The sequence below is a fragment of the Sorex araneus genome, chromosome 5 (genome assembly GCF_027595985.1).
Source record: "Sorex araneus isolate mSorAra2 chromosome 5, mSorAra2.pri, whole genome shotgun sequence".
Classification (NCBI taxonomy): Eukaryota; Metazoa; Chordata; class Mammalia; order Eulipotyphla; family Soricidae; genus Sorex; species Sorex araneus.
This window is the reverse complement of record NC_073306.1, coordinates 173,175,880-173,191,789: the sequence shown is the minus strand read 5'-3', so window position 1 is coordinate 173,191,789 and position 15,910 is coordinate 173,175,880. Positions and strand designations below refer to the sequence as shown.

Here is a 15,910-nt window from a genome sequence, read left to right as displayed (position 1 = left end):
GGCTCTGTGCTCAGGAGTGAACCCCTAGCAGTGCTCAGGGGATTCAAACCAGGCACAGTGCAAGACAAGCGCCTTACCCTCTGTATTCCAGGTTCAGGACTGACTTTTTTTTTTTTTTTTGCTTTTTTGGGTCACACCCGGTGATGCACAGGGGTTATTCCTGGCTCATGCACTCAGGAATTAGTCCTGGCGGTGCTCAGGGGACCATATGGGATGCCGGGAATCAAACCTGGGTCGGCGGCATGCAAGGCAAACGCCCTACCCGCTGTGCTATCACTCCAGCCCCAGGACTAACTCTTTTTTTATAGAGTTCTGCCACACTCAGGGGGCGTGGGGGGACTGGAGCCATGCCTGGTCCTGCTCTGCCCACTGGGGCAGCCTGATGGCTCGGTGCTTGGAGGTCCCCCAGGCTCTACCCAGTGCTACTCAGGAACGAGAGGTAGAATTCAGGCTCCCACATTCCGGCTGGTGCACTCCCTCTGGAGACACATTTCTGGCCCGAGAAACTGAGGCAGAGAGGGCCGGGGATATGACGTGACAGATGGAGCCATATCCAACTTTTCATATGGGGCGGTAGAGTCTGACCCTTGGGGGAAGTTGACCGTTTCTTCTAACTATCCCCTTTATGCCGACATTCTCTCTGGCCCTCTGCCACACCCAACACGCAGGGCATCACGGGCTGGGAGCACTGGTTCAGAAAGCGACAGTGTTGACTTCAGCAGAGTCCTGGCATTCTCCCTCCTAAACATGAACATGGGATGAGGTTTCAAAGGGAGAGCCCCAGGGACCGGGGTGAGAAGTACAGGTCTCCTCGGCCTTCCCCTCTGGAAGCCGTGAGCCGCCGTGGTTGGGTGCTGTCTCGATCTCCCCCAGGCCCGTGATGGCCATCTGGACGCATGTGCGCGAGCCCCTGAAACACATCTCTTGCTCTTTGCTTCCCGTAGTAGATTTTCCAACGCCAAAGACCGAGCTGGTTCAGAAGTTCCACGTGCAGTACCTGGGCATGTTGCCTGTCGACAAACCTGTTGGTAAGTGAAACACTTGCTGCCACCTAATGGTGTCTGGAGACTCGGGGGAGGTATCTGCACACAGGAAGGGGTGGGTCGCCCTGTTTCACCACTTTGCCTTGCCTTGTCTCCCTCCTGTCAACGGAGCCCATTCCTGGTCCTGATCAAGGAGCTCAGTATGACAGGGGGATGTGTAGGAATGTAGGGATGTGGATGTGAGTCCAGAGACCCGCCTTCCAGGGGTGGAGACGGCGCCTCCCGGGACCTGCCAGCGCTGGACCCAGGGCACCTGTCCGGGTGGGAAAAAGATGCCCTGGAGCTTTCGTGGGCTGACCTGGAACCCTTGGGCGTGGCCAGGAGGGTGTCAGATGCAGGCCCCACTTTGGAAGTGCATCCGGCCAGTTCTCTGCAGGTCAAACATAGAGCTCCCACGTGGCCCAGAAGTAACCTAGAGCTCCCACATGACCCACAAGTTCTGGTCCTAGCCATGCGCCTGAGAAAAGGAAAAACCTCTCCCTCACCCACAGAAAATAGTACACGGCTATTCACAGTAGCTATTTCCATCATAGCGGAAACGTGCAAACGGCCCCGCTGCCTCCCTGCTGACAAATGGCTAAGTGCAAACACTTACGGTGCCGCAAGGCTTTGTTTGGCATGGACAGCGACTGAGACTCCTCTGCAGGCCGCACCGTGAGCGCACCTTGTGGACACGGTGAACAAAGGCCTTCTCTCTCAGAGGAGCACGCCGTGGTTCAGCTCCGTTACAGGAACTGTCCGCAACAGGCAGCCCTCTAGAGATAGGCGTGAGATAGCACTTGCTTAGGCCTCAGGGCCGGGAGGAAATGAAGGGGACTCCTGGGAGGCAGAGAGAGTGTGTGTCTGTGTGTGTGAGAGAGAGAGAACTGCATTTAGGAATGAGGAGTGTGAAAATTCTGTGCCCCCAGACTGGAGTGTGCGTGAGGTATCTTTGCTTTATTGCTTTCTGCAGGGGGGGCCACATTTGGTGGGGCTCTGGGCCAGTTTCTAGTTCTGTGCACGAGCACCAGTGCTTGGTGGTGCTGGGCCCCCCGAATGCAAGGCCTGTGCTCACCCTTCGGGGGTGGGGACGGTGGGGCTGGGGACTCCTGTCTGCGATCAGACACGGGAGCCGATGTGCTTCCTGAACGTAAACCGTGTGCTGGTGAGTCACCTCAGAATGGAGTTGTAAGCCTGCCAGTCCCGGGAGAGCAGCTGCGGGAGCACCCGGCACATGGGCCCCCCCGCACACTGAGCACCCTGCTCCGCCTTACTTAGGTGGCGGAGGGAGCTGAAGGGCGAGGGAGGTGCTCACACATGCTGGCTCCTGCTGGTGCCCCCCGCATCCGCTCTGCGCCTGAGCACTTGTTATTGGAGCACAGCTGGCACTTGGGCTGGGAGCCCTGGGGAGGGGAAGGAGAACCACGGCCAGTTAGCACCGACACCGCACAACGGCTGTGCTTGGGCTGGCTCAAGTCAGCTGTCTCCTGGGGCTACCAGAAATGGGACACCAGTGTGGCTGCCGCTCTTCCTGGGTGGTCAGGGTGGGCCTTTGAGAGCGATAAAGAGCCTCAAGACCCTTGTCCCTTCCCGCCCACCCCCAGGGATAGACACCCTGAACAATGCCATAGAGAGTCTCATGACCTCTTCCGACAAGGAGGAGTGGCCGTCCGTGAACATGAATGTGGCCGACGCCACCGTGACTGTCATCGGTGAGAAGGTAAGGGGCGACAGTTGTCCGGGGAGGGGACTCGATGGGCTGGAGCACAGACTTCACGTGCACGAGACCCAGCTCCCACCCCTGACACCACAGGGTCCCCCTGGCACGGCCAGGAGAGACGCCCAAGCCCCTCCAGTAGCTCTTTGCTCACACCCAATTGTTTTTCCGCCACACCTGGCGGTGCTCAGGCCTTACTCCTGAATATGCACTCAGGGACTGTTCCTGGCCAGGCTCAGAGGACCCTATGGGATGCCGTAGATTGAACCCTGGTCAGTCACAGGCAAGCAAATGCCCTCCCCGCCGCACTATCACTCCGGCCCCCAGACTGATCTCAGGGGCAGGGGAGAGAGCATGGAGGCTAAGTGTTTGCTGTGCGCGACAGCTCCTCTGTCCCCCTCCTGCATTAGGCAACTCGGCCAGGCTTTGCTTGCACCACCTGCTCGGGATTCCAGCTAGTGAAAAAAGGCAGAGCACCTGGTTTGGCAACTTTTTGTGCTTTGGGGTGGTTTTTCGTTGTTTCGTTTTTTGTTAAACGTGGTTTTAGGTAGAAACCGGATCGGGTGTTTGGCTAGGAAGAGCAGGGCGGAGAGAGCGCTCAAGTCTCCTTTCCTCACGACTCTGCGGCTTTGAGGCCAGTTTGAGGCCCCAGACCTCAGACTCCCCCAGTTGGAGGCCCTGCGAGCCCAGTCGTGACCTTGTCCCAGCCCAGAGTGAGCACTCCGTGCCGCAGGGACTGGCAGCGGAACACACGTAGCCCGGCACAGTGCGACTCAGAGCAAGAGTCAGGTGCCCCCTGTGAGACATCCAGGGCAGTCACAGCCTAGGAACTTCCAGGGGGCGGAGCGATAGGACAGCAAGTAGGGCGCTTGCCTCGCACGCGTCCCCCAAGCACCGCCAGGAGTGGTCCCTGAGCACAAAGTCAGGAGTAAGCCCCAGGGCATCTCTGGGTTCGGCCCCCAGAACAACAGACAGAAAGGTACAGCCTTCCTGCGCTCTGTTTTGTTGTTGGGGGTGGGGCTGTCCGACCCGGTGGGGTTCAGGAGGCCCCTGGGTGGAAGCCCGGGCTGCCTCTCCCCGGCCCGGCCTGCAGGCCACCTGCACCGCCCCATTCCCCGGCCGGAGGAGGGACCTCGGTGTGCCACTTCCCCCCTTTCGCCCCCTGGGCACGGCTCTCCGAGGGCGGGGGGCCGGCAGCGCCGCTCAGGGCCCGTGTCTTGCAGAGTGAAGAGGAAGTGCTGGTGGAGTGCCGCGTGCGGTTCCTCTCCTTCATGGGCGTCGGGAAGGACGCACACACCTTCGCCTTCATCATGGACACGGGGAACCAGCGCTTCGAGTGCCACGTGTTCTGGTGTGAGCCCAACGCCGGCAACGTGTCGGAGGCGGTGCAGGCTGCCTGCATGGTGAGTGGTGGTGGCGGGAGGGTGGGAAGGTGCCTGGTCCACACACCACCACCCCCGGACACACACACACACACACACACACACACACACACACACACACACACACACACACACACACACACCCTGTTTCAGGTGCCGAGCGTTACACACACACACACACACACACACACACACACACACACACACACACACACACACACACACACACACACACACACACACACACACACACACACACACACACACACACCTGTTTCAGGTGCCGAGCGTTAGAGGAATATTCCTGACTTGGGGTGGGGGGAGTCTGGAGCACAGCTTGGCCGTGTAGCCCCCTGTGTCCTGTGGGCCCAAGCAGGAGTTGAGTGCTCCTCCGTCCCCCGCCCTCCCCCGCAGCAGAGCGGCAGGACCAAATGCAGCCCGATTCCATAGGCACTGCAGTAACACAGCAGAGGCTGGTCTGCTGATGCACAAGCTTAGGGGCTGGAGTGATAGCACAGCAGGTAGGGCATTTGCTTTGTATGCAGCCGACCCAGGTTCGATTCCCAGTATCCCATATGGTCCCCCTTACACTGCCAGGAGTCACCCCTGTGCATCGCCGGGTGTGACCCAAATAGCAAAAAAAAAAAAAAAAAAAAAAAAAAGCACAAGCTTGCAGATTCAGTGTCTTGGCCCTGGAGCACAGGATCCGGCAGTGTCGGAAATACAGTATCCACCTTATTGCTGTTGGGTTTGGCTTTTTTTTTTTTTTCCGCTTTATGGGTCACACCTGGCAATGCACAGGGGTCACTCCTGGCTCTGCACTCAGGAATCACCCCTGGCGGTGCTCAGGGGACCATATGGGATGCTGGGAATCGAATCCAGGTCGGCCGCATGCAAGGCAAACGCCCTACCCGCTGTGCTATCGCTCCAGCCCCGGGTTTGGCTTTTAGTGCCATCTTACCACTATTTTTTTTTCATGCCGTGTCTGGAAATAGTACAGCGGTTAGGGTGTATGCCTGGAAAGTGCCCAGCCCAGGTTCAATTCCTGGCATCAGGTACCCCCCTCCCCCACTCCCAAGCATCAGTAGTTTGATTCTAGAGGCTTCAGCACCGCTGGGGGGTCCGGCTATCCCCCGTACTGCAGGGTCAAGGCCACACCAAATGCCCAGGCCCTTGTACTGAGCAGGGGCCCTGGTTGGCTGAGGATGGCTGGGGGATGCCCGCACACCCCAACCTTCTGAGCTCCACTCGGGAACCACCGTCAGCCCTCATGCAGTGTGTTGGGCTGCAGAGATGGCTCAGAGGGCGGGAGCTCATGGTTTGCATATGGGAGCCCCAAGTTCTGTCCCTGGTACCACATGGTCCTCCAAGTACCATCGGGATCAAATCCCTGAGCACCAAACTGAGAGTAGCTCTAAGATGTTTTTAAATGCAGTGAGTTTTGTTTAATTAGAAAACTGTTTACAAAGTTACTGATAGTTGAGTTTTAGGCATCTAATTTTTATTTTAAATTTTATTGAATTACCATGAGATAGTTAAAAGTTTTCATGTTTGGGTTATAATCACACAATGATCAAACACCCATCCCTCCACCAGTGCACACTCCCCACCACCGATATCCTGGGTATACCTCCCCTTTCCCACCCTCCCCTGTCTCATGGCAGACAATATTCCCCATACTCTCTCTCTACTTTTGGGCATTATGGCTTGCAACACAGACACTGAGAGATCATCATGTTTGGTCCTTTATCTACTTTCGACACACATCTCCCATCCCAGCTGGTTCCTCCAGCCATCATTTTCTTAGTGTTTTAGAAAATGAGAAGAAAATCATCATTTTCTTCTCTATTCCATCTGCCTTCTCCCCTCCGCTCATGAAGCAGTCTTCCAGCTATGGGGCAATCCCCCTGGCCCTTGTATCTACTGTCCTTGGGTGTAGGCATATAATGTTTTAACACTAATCCCACCACCAGTGTCAACTTCCCTCCACCAGTGTTCCCAGATTCCCTCTCCCCCCCGACCCCCACCCCATCCCCGCCTGTCATCTTGACAAGCACATTCCAAAATTCTAGTGGTTGCAGCTTAGACCTCGTGTCTTCAGTGTTGTTGCCTTTGTGCTCCGGATATATGGCTATCCCACCTCCCATATCACCCGGATAACTGCAGCTGACCTCTATTCACCCATAATTTCCTGTTCTCTTCTTCTGCCCTCTATTTTGTTCCTTCTCTATCCTTCCCTAAACACTGGGTTCAAGGGTGGTCTAGGCACCCCCCCTTGACTACACTGCATCTGCTCACCCAGTGTCCCGTAGCCCACAGGCAAGTGAGGTCCTCCCGTGTTGGTCTTTCTCCTCCTGGCTTGCCTCACTCCACACGGCATCCTCCAGTTCCAGCCGGGTCGCAGTGGGTCGCGTGATTTCGGTGTTCTAAATGGCTTTTCTCTCCACTGGTTTAAGCCCGTTGATCTTACCTATTTTGTATCCATTCATTCTGTCCTTACGACTCTGTTGTTCTGCTTAGCTGATGAGAAAACAGAGTCTTCGAAGAGAGCCCAGGCCCCAGGACCCAAGGGTGGAGGGTATCCGGACCCATGTGAGCCCTGAGACTCCTGGGGTGACGTGGCACAAAACCGAGACTCTGTCATTCAGGCCCAAACGGTCCCGAGTCCTCTCCCGCCAGGCCTCGGAGCAGTCCGGGAGCTGCAGGAAGGCATCAGCGCCCGCAGTGGCTGCTGTGTTCTAGCAGTGCAGATTCCCGTGCCGGAACTAAAGAGACAGCCACGTGCTCCACACGAGGTGCCGAGCCCCTGTTTGTCCTCAGCAGGCAGCTGTACTGGAGAACGAATGGATCACACAAATCAGCGTCCTTCAACTGGGAGCCATGTGGGGTCCAGGATCTGCCAAGGGGGCCATAGGAGGAATGGGGGCCAGTGGCGTGAGACTAGGGGGTCTGGCCCCCACAAGCAAAGTGGAGGACTCGGTGAAAGCATAGAGACAGAGGGGGAGATTGGCCTGTTTAGTGGCCCGGATGAGAGTCTCAGGGCATTTGCAACAGGCAGGGGCAGGGGCAGTAGATCAAGATGTTCTCGAGGCGTCCCCCCAAGTGGACGCTGCTGCCCAGGGGGTCCTGGGAAGACCCCAGGGAGGTGCAGGCAGTGGTAGCCTCTGGTGCAGTTGAGGAGCATTTCCTTTTTGCTTAAAGGTTGATTTTCTGTTTGCTTAAAGAAGGGGAGATGGGGGGTTTCTTTTTCTTTTTCTGAGACGGGATGGTAGCTAGCCCAGCTGAGTTGGAGCCGCTGCTCCAGAGACTGACCTGGCTCACAGCAGAGGAAGCCCGAACCCGAACCCTAGGACACCGTGGAGCGTCAGAGCCAGGCGTGGCGAGGTTCAGGTGCTCCCGGGCCGTGCAGCCGAGCTCGAGAGGAGACACACCGGATTTCTGTGAGGGAAGGTGCTGCAGAAGGGTGCTGGGGGTGCTGGGGAGGTAGCACAGAGTGAGGCATTTGCCTTGTAGGCGCCAAGCCGGGTGTGATCCCTGGCACCCTCTATGCCCCCTGAGCACTGCGGGTAGGACCCGAAAACAAGAAAGTCAATAAAAGTGTGCTGGCTGGGGTGCTAGCACCGGGCGTATGCTGGACCCAGTTCAATCACCAGCACCATAGAGCTCCCCGGCATGACCAGTGTGGCCCCAGAGACCCCAGCCACCATTAGGGTGGCCCTGGTGACCCCCATTAACACGGGGCCCGAGCAGTGCTGCCTCCCCAGACCCTCGCCATCAAGCCCCGTTGGCCCAGTATTGCTGGGAGTGGCCCTCTCAGGTCCCCTGAATACCGTGTGGGAGAACCGCAAACTTGTGAGTTGGCGGGAGCCCAACAGATAGGACAGCAACGGGTGGCTTGATCGGCACCCCCTGTGGTCCTCCAGCTCCCACCAGGAGTGATCCCTGAGTAAGTGACAGCCAGGACTAAATCCTGAGCCCGGTTGGGCCTGGCCCTTTGTTCTCCCCACCCCAGGGAAACAGCAGAAGTGAACAGGCAGTGGTTCGAGGGGACCAGGGCGGGAAGCAGAGGTCTGCGGGAGATGGGCTCGCGGGCGGGTGTGGAAGCACGGCGGCAGAGTGGCCTGTCAGTGGGGGCGGGGGGCTGCTGGCAGCCTGAGGTGGGGTTAAGTCACCCCACTGGATGGGAGAGGCCTGGGGCATCCCCCGGAGATGCCGAGAATCCCAAGAATGGGGGCAACCCGGGCAGTTGCGGGATGGACGGTTCTGCTGTAAGCAGGATGGAGCGTGGATGTCTTTGCTTTGGCTTTAGCTTTGGTGGCTGGATTGCAAGGGCCACAATGGGATGGACGGTGGCAGCAGTGGGGAAAGGAGAGGAGCTTCAAACCAGACTCTCAACAGAGTCCTGCAGTGGACAGAAGGGGTGGGGAGAGTGGCAGAGCGTCTGCCTGGATATGAGCGGGCTGGGCTGAGCGTGCGGGGTGGGGTGAGGCGGGAGGGGTACTGGGGAGGGGGTGGCAGAGGGAGGAGAGGGAAATGGGCACGCCAGTGAAGCCCATGTGGAGGAGGACTATTTAGGTACTTGATGGAATTGAAAAGGACCCCAAACAGATGGTTTTAGCTCTGAAATGAACGGCTTCCCGCCTTAATTATACACCGCTGACGACCAGATAATCAGCTTGATCGCTGGTTCCCGTTTGTTTTCTGATTTCCAGACATATTTTCCATCGTAGAAGCCGTTCTCACTCGTTTGCTTACTATGTTAATTGTGTCAGGGCAGCCAGCTCCAGTGGCTCTGGTCCAGTAAGAAAGCATCCTGATCAATCGACTGGAAGGAAAACTGCCAATAAGCTGATGACAACAGGTTGGGTGGGAGATTAGACTTCCTCTCTGCTCTTGAGTTCTGCGTTTCTGGTGCAGGGCCAGGCCTCTCATGCAGATCTGCATAATCCTCCCATCTGAAACATCTCCGCGTGAGTTTATTCCCTCAGAAAAAAATTGCGGCACTCACACATCCTTTTGGACCTCCTGAGTGCTGAGATACGGTGCAGATGCGTGGGCGGGGCCCCCTGCAGGTGTTTTGGCAGGACTCAGAAGACCAGAAGGGCCGGGGCCAGAGTCATTGCACAGCGGGTAGGGTGTTTGCCTTGCACGCAGCCAACCCAGGTTTGATCCCTGTCATCCCCTCTGGTGCCCTGAGCAATGCCAGGAGTAATTCCTGAGTGCAGAGCCAGGAGTAACCCCTGAGCATTGTTGGGTGTGACGGAAAAAGACCAAAAAGGGGAGGGGGGCACTACTTCATGAACTTCACCGAGACACACTTCTGAGTTCTCGGTGATGCAGAAGTGACATTACAAACACCTAGACCTGAGTCCCACATGGCCACTCCTGCCCGTTTTAAAATCATGCTTGAAGTGTGTGGTTCAAAACTGGCAGTGCCCACAGAGGACTTCTGTGCGGAATTTCCCCCCCCCCCACGCCCTGTGATTGGATTGAAAGGGGCTAGTGTTTGTTTTTATTGAATCACCGTGAATTACAAAGTTACAAAGATATGATCGAGTTTCAGGGGTCCATTGTTCCAGGGAACACCAATCCCTTCACCTGTGTTCACTTCCCCCGACTAGGGTCCCCAGTCCCCCCCAACCCGACACACACACCCCAAGCTGCCTCTGTGCAGGCACTGTCCCCCTCTCCCACTGTCCTAGTGTTCCCTTCCCTAACTTAATCCCCCACCAAACCCGCCCCAGTGCCCTGCTTCCTACTGAGACCGGTTCTCCCGCTCTTTGTTTCTATTGCCATTGGGCATTCGATAATCCCCATACAAAGGGGTTAGTTTTGAGGTTGATGGGCCAGTGGCATTGCAACATGAGTTTATAGCATGGGGCCATGCTGTGGCTTGATGGGGAAACAAATTCAGACTGAATTTGCTTCTTACGGTGCTGGGAGAATGGGAGTCAACAGTCTGTCCCATGCCTGTACCTAGGAACCAATTTGAGTTTTAAGGCAAGTTAAGTCAGCCACAGGACTATTTAAAAGTGTTTGACAGCAAGGTTGAAGAGTGGAGGTGGTGACCTTTGATGAATTTTAATCATTGTCATTTTGCAGAATTGTCTGCATCAATATGAAAATGGGCAGATTGTCTTCTGTTTCCGAAGGCTAGAAACTGGGTGATTTGTTTTTTGTTCTAGGAAAACCGTATCTGGCTGTGCTCAGAGCTTTTGCTCCTGACTCTGTGTTCAGGGATCATTCCTGGCAGGCTCAGGGGACCATATGGGGGTTTGAGGATTGAACCCAGGTCATCCATGTGCAAGGCAAACGCCTTTCCTGCTGTCCTGTAGAGACAGTCCCTGAGAGACAGTACAGTTAGTAAGGTGATTGCCATGCATGCAGGCAACCTGGGTTCGAGCCTAGGTACCCCGTGTGGTACCCCAAGCTCTGCCAGGAGTGAACTCCAAGCACAGAGCCAAGAATAAGCCCTGAGCACAGCTGGAGGTGACCCAGAAACAAACGATTCCATGGGGTTTAGAGTTACGGAGTGTGTTCATGTGCCCTGCAGCCTAAACTCAGCATCTTTTATTGAAGTTGGGAGTCAGGAAGGGAACTTGCATGACCGACCTCTGTGCTTGGCTTTCTACAGGCATTCCCTGACCACAGCCCCCTAGGTAAAAGCCCCTGTTCATCCGCCCTTTCACAGCTAAACACACTGAGATTCAGGGGGCTTAACTGGCAGCCGGGGTCTGAGATTCTAACCTATACGATACAGCCTCGTTTCCCCCAGGCCTCTCAGCCCAGGTGAATCATCCTGTCCTTTTCATTTGCTCCGTGGCCAGGAGAGCCCAGTGATCAGAAAACAGAGTAGAAGGTGGAGGTGGAAGCAAGAAAAGGTTGGCAGGGGCCAAATAGTATCATTAAGATGCAGAGGAATTGGGGCCAGAGCGATAGCACAGCGGGTAGAGCGTTTGCCTTGCACGCAGCCGACCCGGGGTTCGATCCCCGGCATCCCATGTGGTCCCCCAAGCACTGCCAGGAGTAATTCCTGAGTGCAAAACCAGGAATAACCCCTGAGCATCGCTGGGTGTGACCCAAAAAGCAAAAAAAAAAAAAAAAAAAGATGCAGAAGAATAGAGTTGAACCTTGGCGTCACTGGAAGCACCTGGGCAGTAGTACAACACAGGAGGGCACTTGGCCTTGCATGCACCAACCTAGGCATGCACCAACCTAGCTTCAATCCCCAGCACCCCACATGGTCCCCCAAGCATCTCCAGAGCCAGGAGTGAGCCCCTAGCATCACCAGGTGTGTGTCCCCCCCACCACCACCACCGGAAAAAAAGAAAAAAAACACTTAAAAGCTCAGGTCTTCTGGGCGGGGGGCGGGGGGGGGGTTGTCAGATTACACTGACATCGCATTTCTCAGGAAGGGGTGCTGACTGCCTTCTCGTGTCCTTGCAGCTGCGGTACCAGAAGTGCCTGGTGGCCAGGCCGCCCTCACACAAAGTCTGCCCCCCTCCACCTCCCGTGGACTCGGTCACCCGAAGAGTCACGACCAACGTGAAACGTGGGGTCCTGTCCCTCATTGACACTTTGAAACAGAAACGCCCCATCCCAGACACGCCCTAACTGCCGGTGGGGGCCTGGTGACAGCACTGGAGACTCCGCTGCACTTCGGCCCGCCCTTCCCCCTCCCGTGGCCGGCCGGCACTCAGCCTTCAGAGAACCTCCCCCACCGGCCCAGGGTTGAGACAAGCATGTCCTCTCGTCTTGCCACCACCGCGCCATCTGGGAAGGAGCATGGCTACTTCTGTTGCAGCCTGTGACGTCGTGAACTGCGGGGAGGGCTTTCACTGTAAATATCGGGAACACGAACTTCACAGGTAGCAGGGGGAGGGGGAGGAAGCATCGGGGCACCCCTTCCTGCGAGAGCTGGAGCCCAGGCCTCCGTGTCTCCCGGCCTTGGAGGGGTCCACCACAGAAGACCCCTGCCCTACCACCTCTTGCCCTGCTCCCAACACCAGAGTCAGACACTGCAAACACCAGATACACCACTGAACCACTGGGGGGTCTAGGGAGGGCGTGGAAGGACACATTCCTCCAAGTCGTTCAGAAAACGGAACCTTTGGGTTCACATCATCAGCTGTTGGTGTCAGAATGAAAACACGACTGGCATCTCTGAGTGAGGTGCTCACGACATAGGGACATTTCATTCTGCAGCGCTTTGTGGGGTGTCGGGGACAAGTGCGACTTCAGAATGGAAACACAGACTAACTATTGGACACACACGGGGGGGGGCAAAAATAAAAAAAAGAATTAAAAATAAACCTTCTTTTCGGAGGGTTTTCCGATGGACCATTAAATGAAAGATTCGCAAAGATCATCGTGTGCGTTTTGGATGGGACATATTTCAAACTTCTGCCTTATATTGTACAACGCAGCTAGAGAATTAACACTGCACATGGCCATTCTCCCCACAAACAACATTTAAACGGAGTCGTCCTCGTAAGCCTTTCATCCTCAGTCCACCCCACTTGGCCAGTATGCAATTTGGAATTGAGGACATGCCATTTCTAGTCTCGGTCGCCGCCGCTGTGATGCTTCGTTGATCCTCCTAGGAAGGTGCCCCTCCAGGGTTCCGCACCTAGCTCCATCTTCCCCTAACTGCTTTTTGCCCAGAAAGCATGTCTGTCCCTCATGTACTGTCCATGGCAACTGTTTATGTCACATTGAACTGTCCTTAAATTTACGTCTGTGTTCTCAGAATTGGTTAAACGAGATATATTTTTTTAATTTATATATTTTTTCCATTTCTTTTCAAGATTTAAAAACTTTTCCTACTCAGACTGAGATATAGACATAGGACTCACGGACTCTTTCACCACTTGACGCCAAGACACGTTTCCTCGATTCCCTCTATCCAGATAAAGAAATGTAGCTGTAAGGATAAGACAGAATTTAGGCTCCAGTTGACAGTGCTGTGTTAAAAGGAAGAGGCCAGGGAGGGCATAATCTAAATTATCTGTCGTTGGCTTTTGTTATGTCAGGATGAACGTTTTCCCACAGCCAGCTACGAAAGTAAGTGCTGGAAGTCTCTCCCACTGCTGTGTGCTGGTTGGAATGGTTTCCTCACTCATAGCTCAGTGTGAGCCTTAGCAAGGGTGTACCTGACACATTCGCAAAAGGGAAGCACCTCACGGCATCTGCTAGTCTGCAAGCTCACAAAGGAGGGACCGCCGAGGAGCCTGGCTTCCCAGCTCGTGGCCCTGCCATACTGGGCTGCTTGGACACCTGGCCGGACGCGTCTTTCCACGGTGGCTCTGAGCACAGCCAGACCCAGTCGTGAGCTCTCTGCCCTTCCAGAATCCTAGGGAAACCTGTCCAGATTCCTTATGCGTTGGTTTAATAACCCCCTCACCCTGATGCAGACAGCCCAGGGCAGTTTGCTTGCAGCGTTGCTGCCTTCCTGTGTTAGAGGGACAGATGGACCCAGGAGCTTTCCTAAGGTACATCACATTCCCTGTAAAGAGATTCCTAATTCCGGGTCCTTGGCTACCAGACGGCAGGGCCACCGAGTAGCCCTGCCCTCTATTCCTTCTCAGAATCCTGGAGTCATTTACTGACAGCCTATGCTGTGAACCCCAAAAAGATGCCACTTGAAGAGTGAGTTGTACTTCCAGCCCCTGTCTTACTCAAAGTCCCGGGTGCCACTGGAAGGAATTCTAGCGTTAAGAAAATCCTTCCTGTGACCTTTGGAAATCCTTCAATGGTCAGTTGTCGTGGTCTTGGTCTCTGCGGTGACCCCATTTCTAATGTAATAAACTTCAAAATTCTGAACAAACCATCCACTTTCAGAGTGGAAATCGCTACCAAAACCCCCCTGTTCCTTCTTTAAGGCCTTTGTTCATTTGTTTTCAGGATCAAGAATATTGAGCTCGCTTTAAGTAGCAAACTGACTTATATATGCAATTACAGGATGCATTATGATGAATGATATAGCCTTTACCTATTGAAAACCGAACTGCATATATTTTGTTTGGAAAATAGCTTTGCATACTAAATGCAATTAATTTTGTAAAAGTAATTCTGTTAAACAGTATGTTCAGACACTTTCTGCCATGGCCAAAAAGTATGTATGAAAAGTATGTGTGTCTCTGTGAAAGGATGCCAATGTTTTACCTGATATTGTAGTGACACTTGAGTTATCTATGCATTCTTTATATCTGTGATTGGTAAACAGGCAGCCATGTTCACAATGCCTTGTATGTCTTATCATTTTTTTAATTAACCTGTTAAATACAGCTTAAAATATTTTTATTTTATTTATTCTATTTTTACTGAAATATACTGCATTCTTGTGTTGATGTATTATCTTTGCTGGATATTATCTCACAATGTGTCCAGGTATAAGTAATCTCAGTGAACTATCTATACATTGACTACAAGGTGGTTTTGTAATGATTTGTAGTCACGTTTTTTTATCGGACTATGTAGAAGAAATGGCAAAACGCTTAAAGGCCCCTTTTATTTTTTAAAAGCAGCTAGACGTACACTTGCCACCTTATATGTGTGCTCCTCAGCACCAAGGGAAGAGCCGACCTACCTGTGGCCACAAAACTTGCCTTTGCAAGCATGAACCAGTGACGTGCACCCGAGATCCTCCCTCACACGTGCTCACTCTGCCAGAGACCAACACGACAGTGCTCTCTGGCTCCGCCTGGCACGCTCACCCAGGCGGAGTGACTGCCACTGGCTTTGGTTTGCGTCTGTCCTGTGCCAAAGGGACACTAGGCCCATTTCCATGAAAAGAAGTTCTTGGCGATAAATTGCTGGCACTGCTACTTACAAAAAAAATTAAACATGATTAAACATGTAATTTCACAATTTCAGGATGAACAGCCACTGACGAACCTGTAGCGGGTTAGGTTCTAGAAAGAAGCCCTTCCATCTCTCTCCTCGTTTGGCACACTCCTTTCATCTGCGTGACAGGATAGATCTGAGGTTTCGGGAGCGGCAGGAAAACATTCCCCTAATGGTCGGTCGTTTGATCAGTGATGCTGTTCAATCATCCCTCCCCCGCCAGGCTTGCTCAGCGTAGTGATGCGGGTCACACACGGGGCCCAGGCAGTGATGGCTTATTTCAGCTGAGGGTCCCTCTGATGCTGAGTGTCGGGGAGAGCACCCCCTGCCATCCCGAGCAGTGTGTCGGTCCCCACAAAACTATTGGTTCTCCCTGTTTCCCTTTGTGCTGTCAACCACTTTCATTTAAGTGTAATCTGTTGTGAGAATAAAGTTAGCTGCGTAAAATGTTTGGCTCGTGTCTCTGGCCTCTCAGTCCTGTTCCCGGGGACAGGAATATGTGCATCCATGCCTGCCACTGCCAAATTACTCTGAACACAACCCTTTTAGAAAAACTTTCATAAGGCAAGACCAATTATTTGCTAGGTCTCACTTATGGTGAGTGACTTCTGAGGGGATTTGTCGTGGTCAGCTGCCATTCTGAACACAGAATTTAGTCACCATCAGCAGTCTTTCTGGTGTTAAGGTAATCTTTCGTTCATTCAGAATCAGATCCCACAACTGCAGAACAGAGTTGACCCGGTACTAAATCAAAACAAATCAGTTGGTTGTGGTTTGGTGGTTTGGTTTAATTTAGACAAATAGAAGAATAGAATTTAATAGATGTGTCCCGGGTTTGATTCCTCTGCCCCTCTCGGAGAGCCCAGCAAGCTACTGAGAGTATCTCGCCCGCACGGCAGATCTTGGCAAGCTACCCGTGGTGTATTTGATATGCCAAAAACAGT

At 53.9% G+C, this 15,910-nt stretch overlaps 1 protein-coding gene across 8 annotated transcripts in view; it reads left to right on the top strand.

Annotated features, from left to right (window-relative positions):
- Positions 1-15,417, top strand: part of APBB2 (amyloid beta precursor protein binding family B member 2) — a 359,038-nt gene extending 343,621 nt beyond the window's left edge. For all 8 annotated transcript variants that reach the window (XM_055138249.1, XM_055138252.1, XM_055138253.1 and 5 more), the window contains 4 exons: positions 945-1,028; positions 2,627-2,742; positions 3,963-4,142; positions 11,568-15,417. In XM_055138249.1, the coding sequence (XP_054994224.1) occupies positions 945-1,028; positions 2,627-2,742; positions 3,963-4,142; positions 11,568-11,735 (548 nt within the window). In that variant the 3' untranslated portion in view covers positions 11,736-15,417. The remainder of the gene's footprint in view (positions 1-944; positions 1,029-2,626; positions 2,743-3,962; positions 4,143-11,567) is intronic.
- The last annotated feature ends 493 nt before the right edge of the window (positions 15,418-15,910 follow it).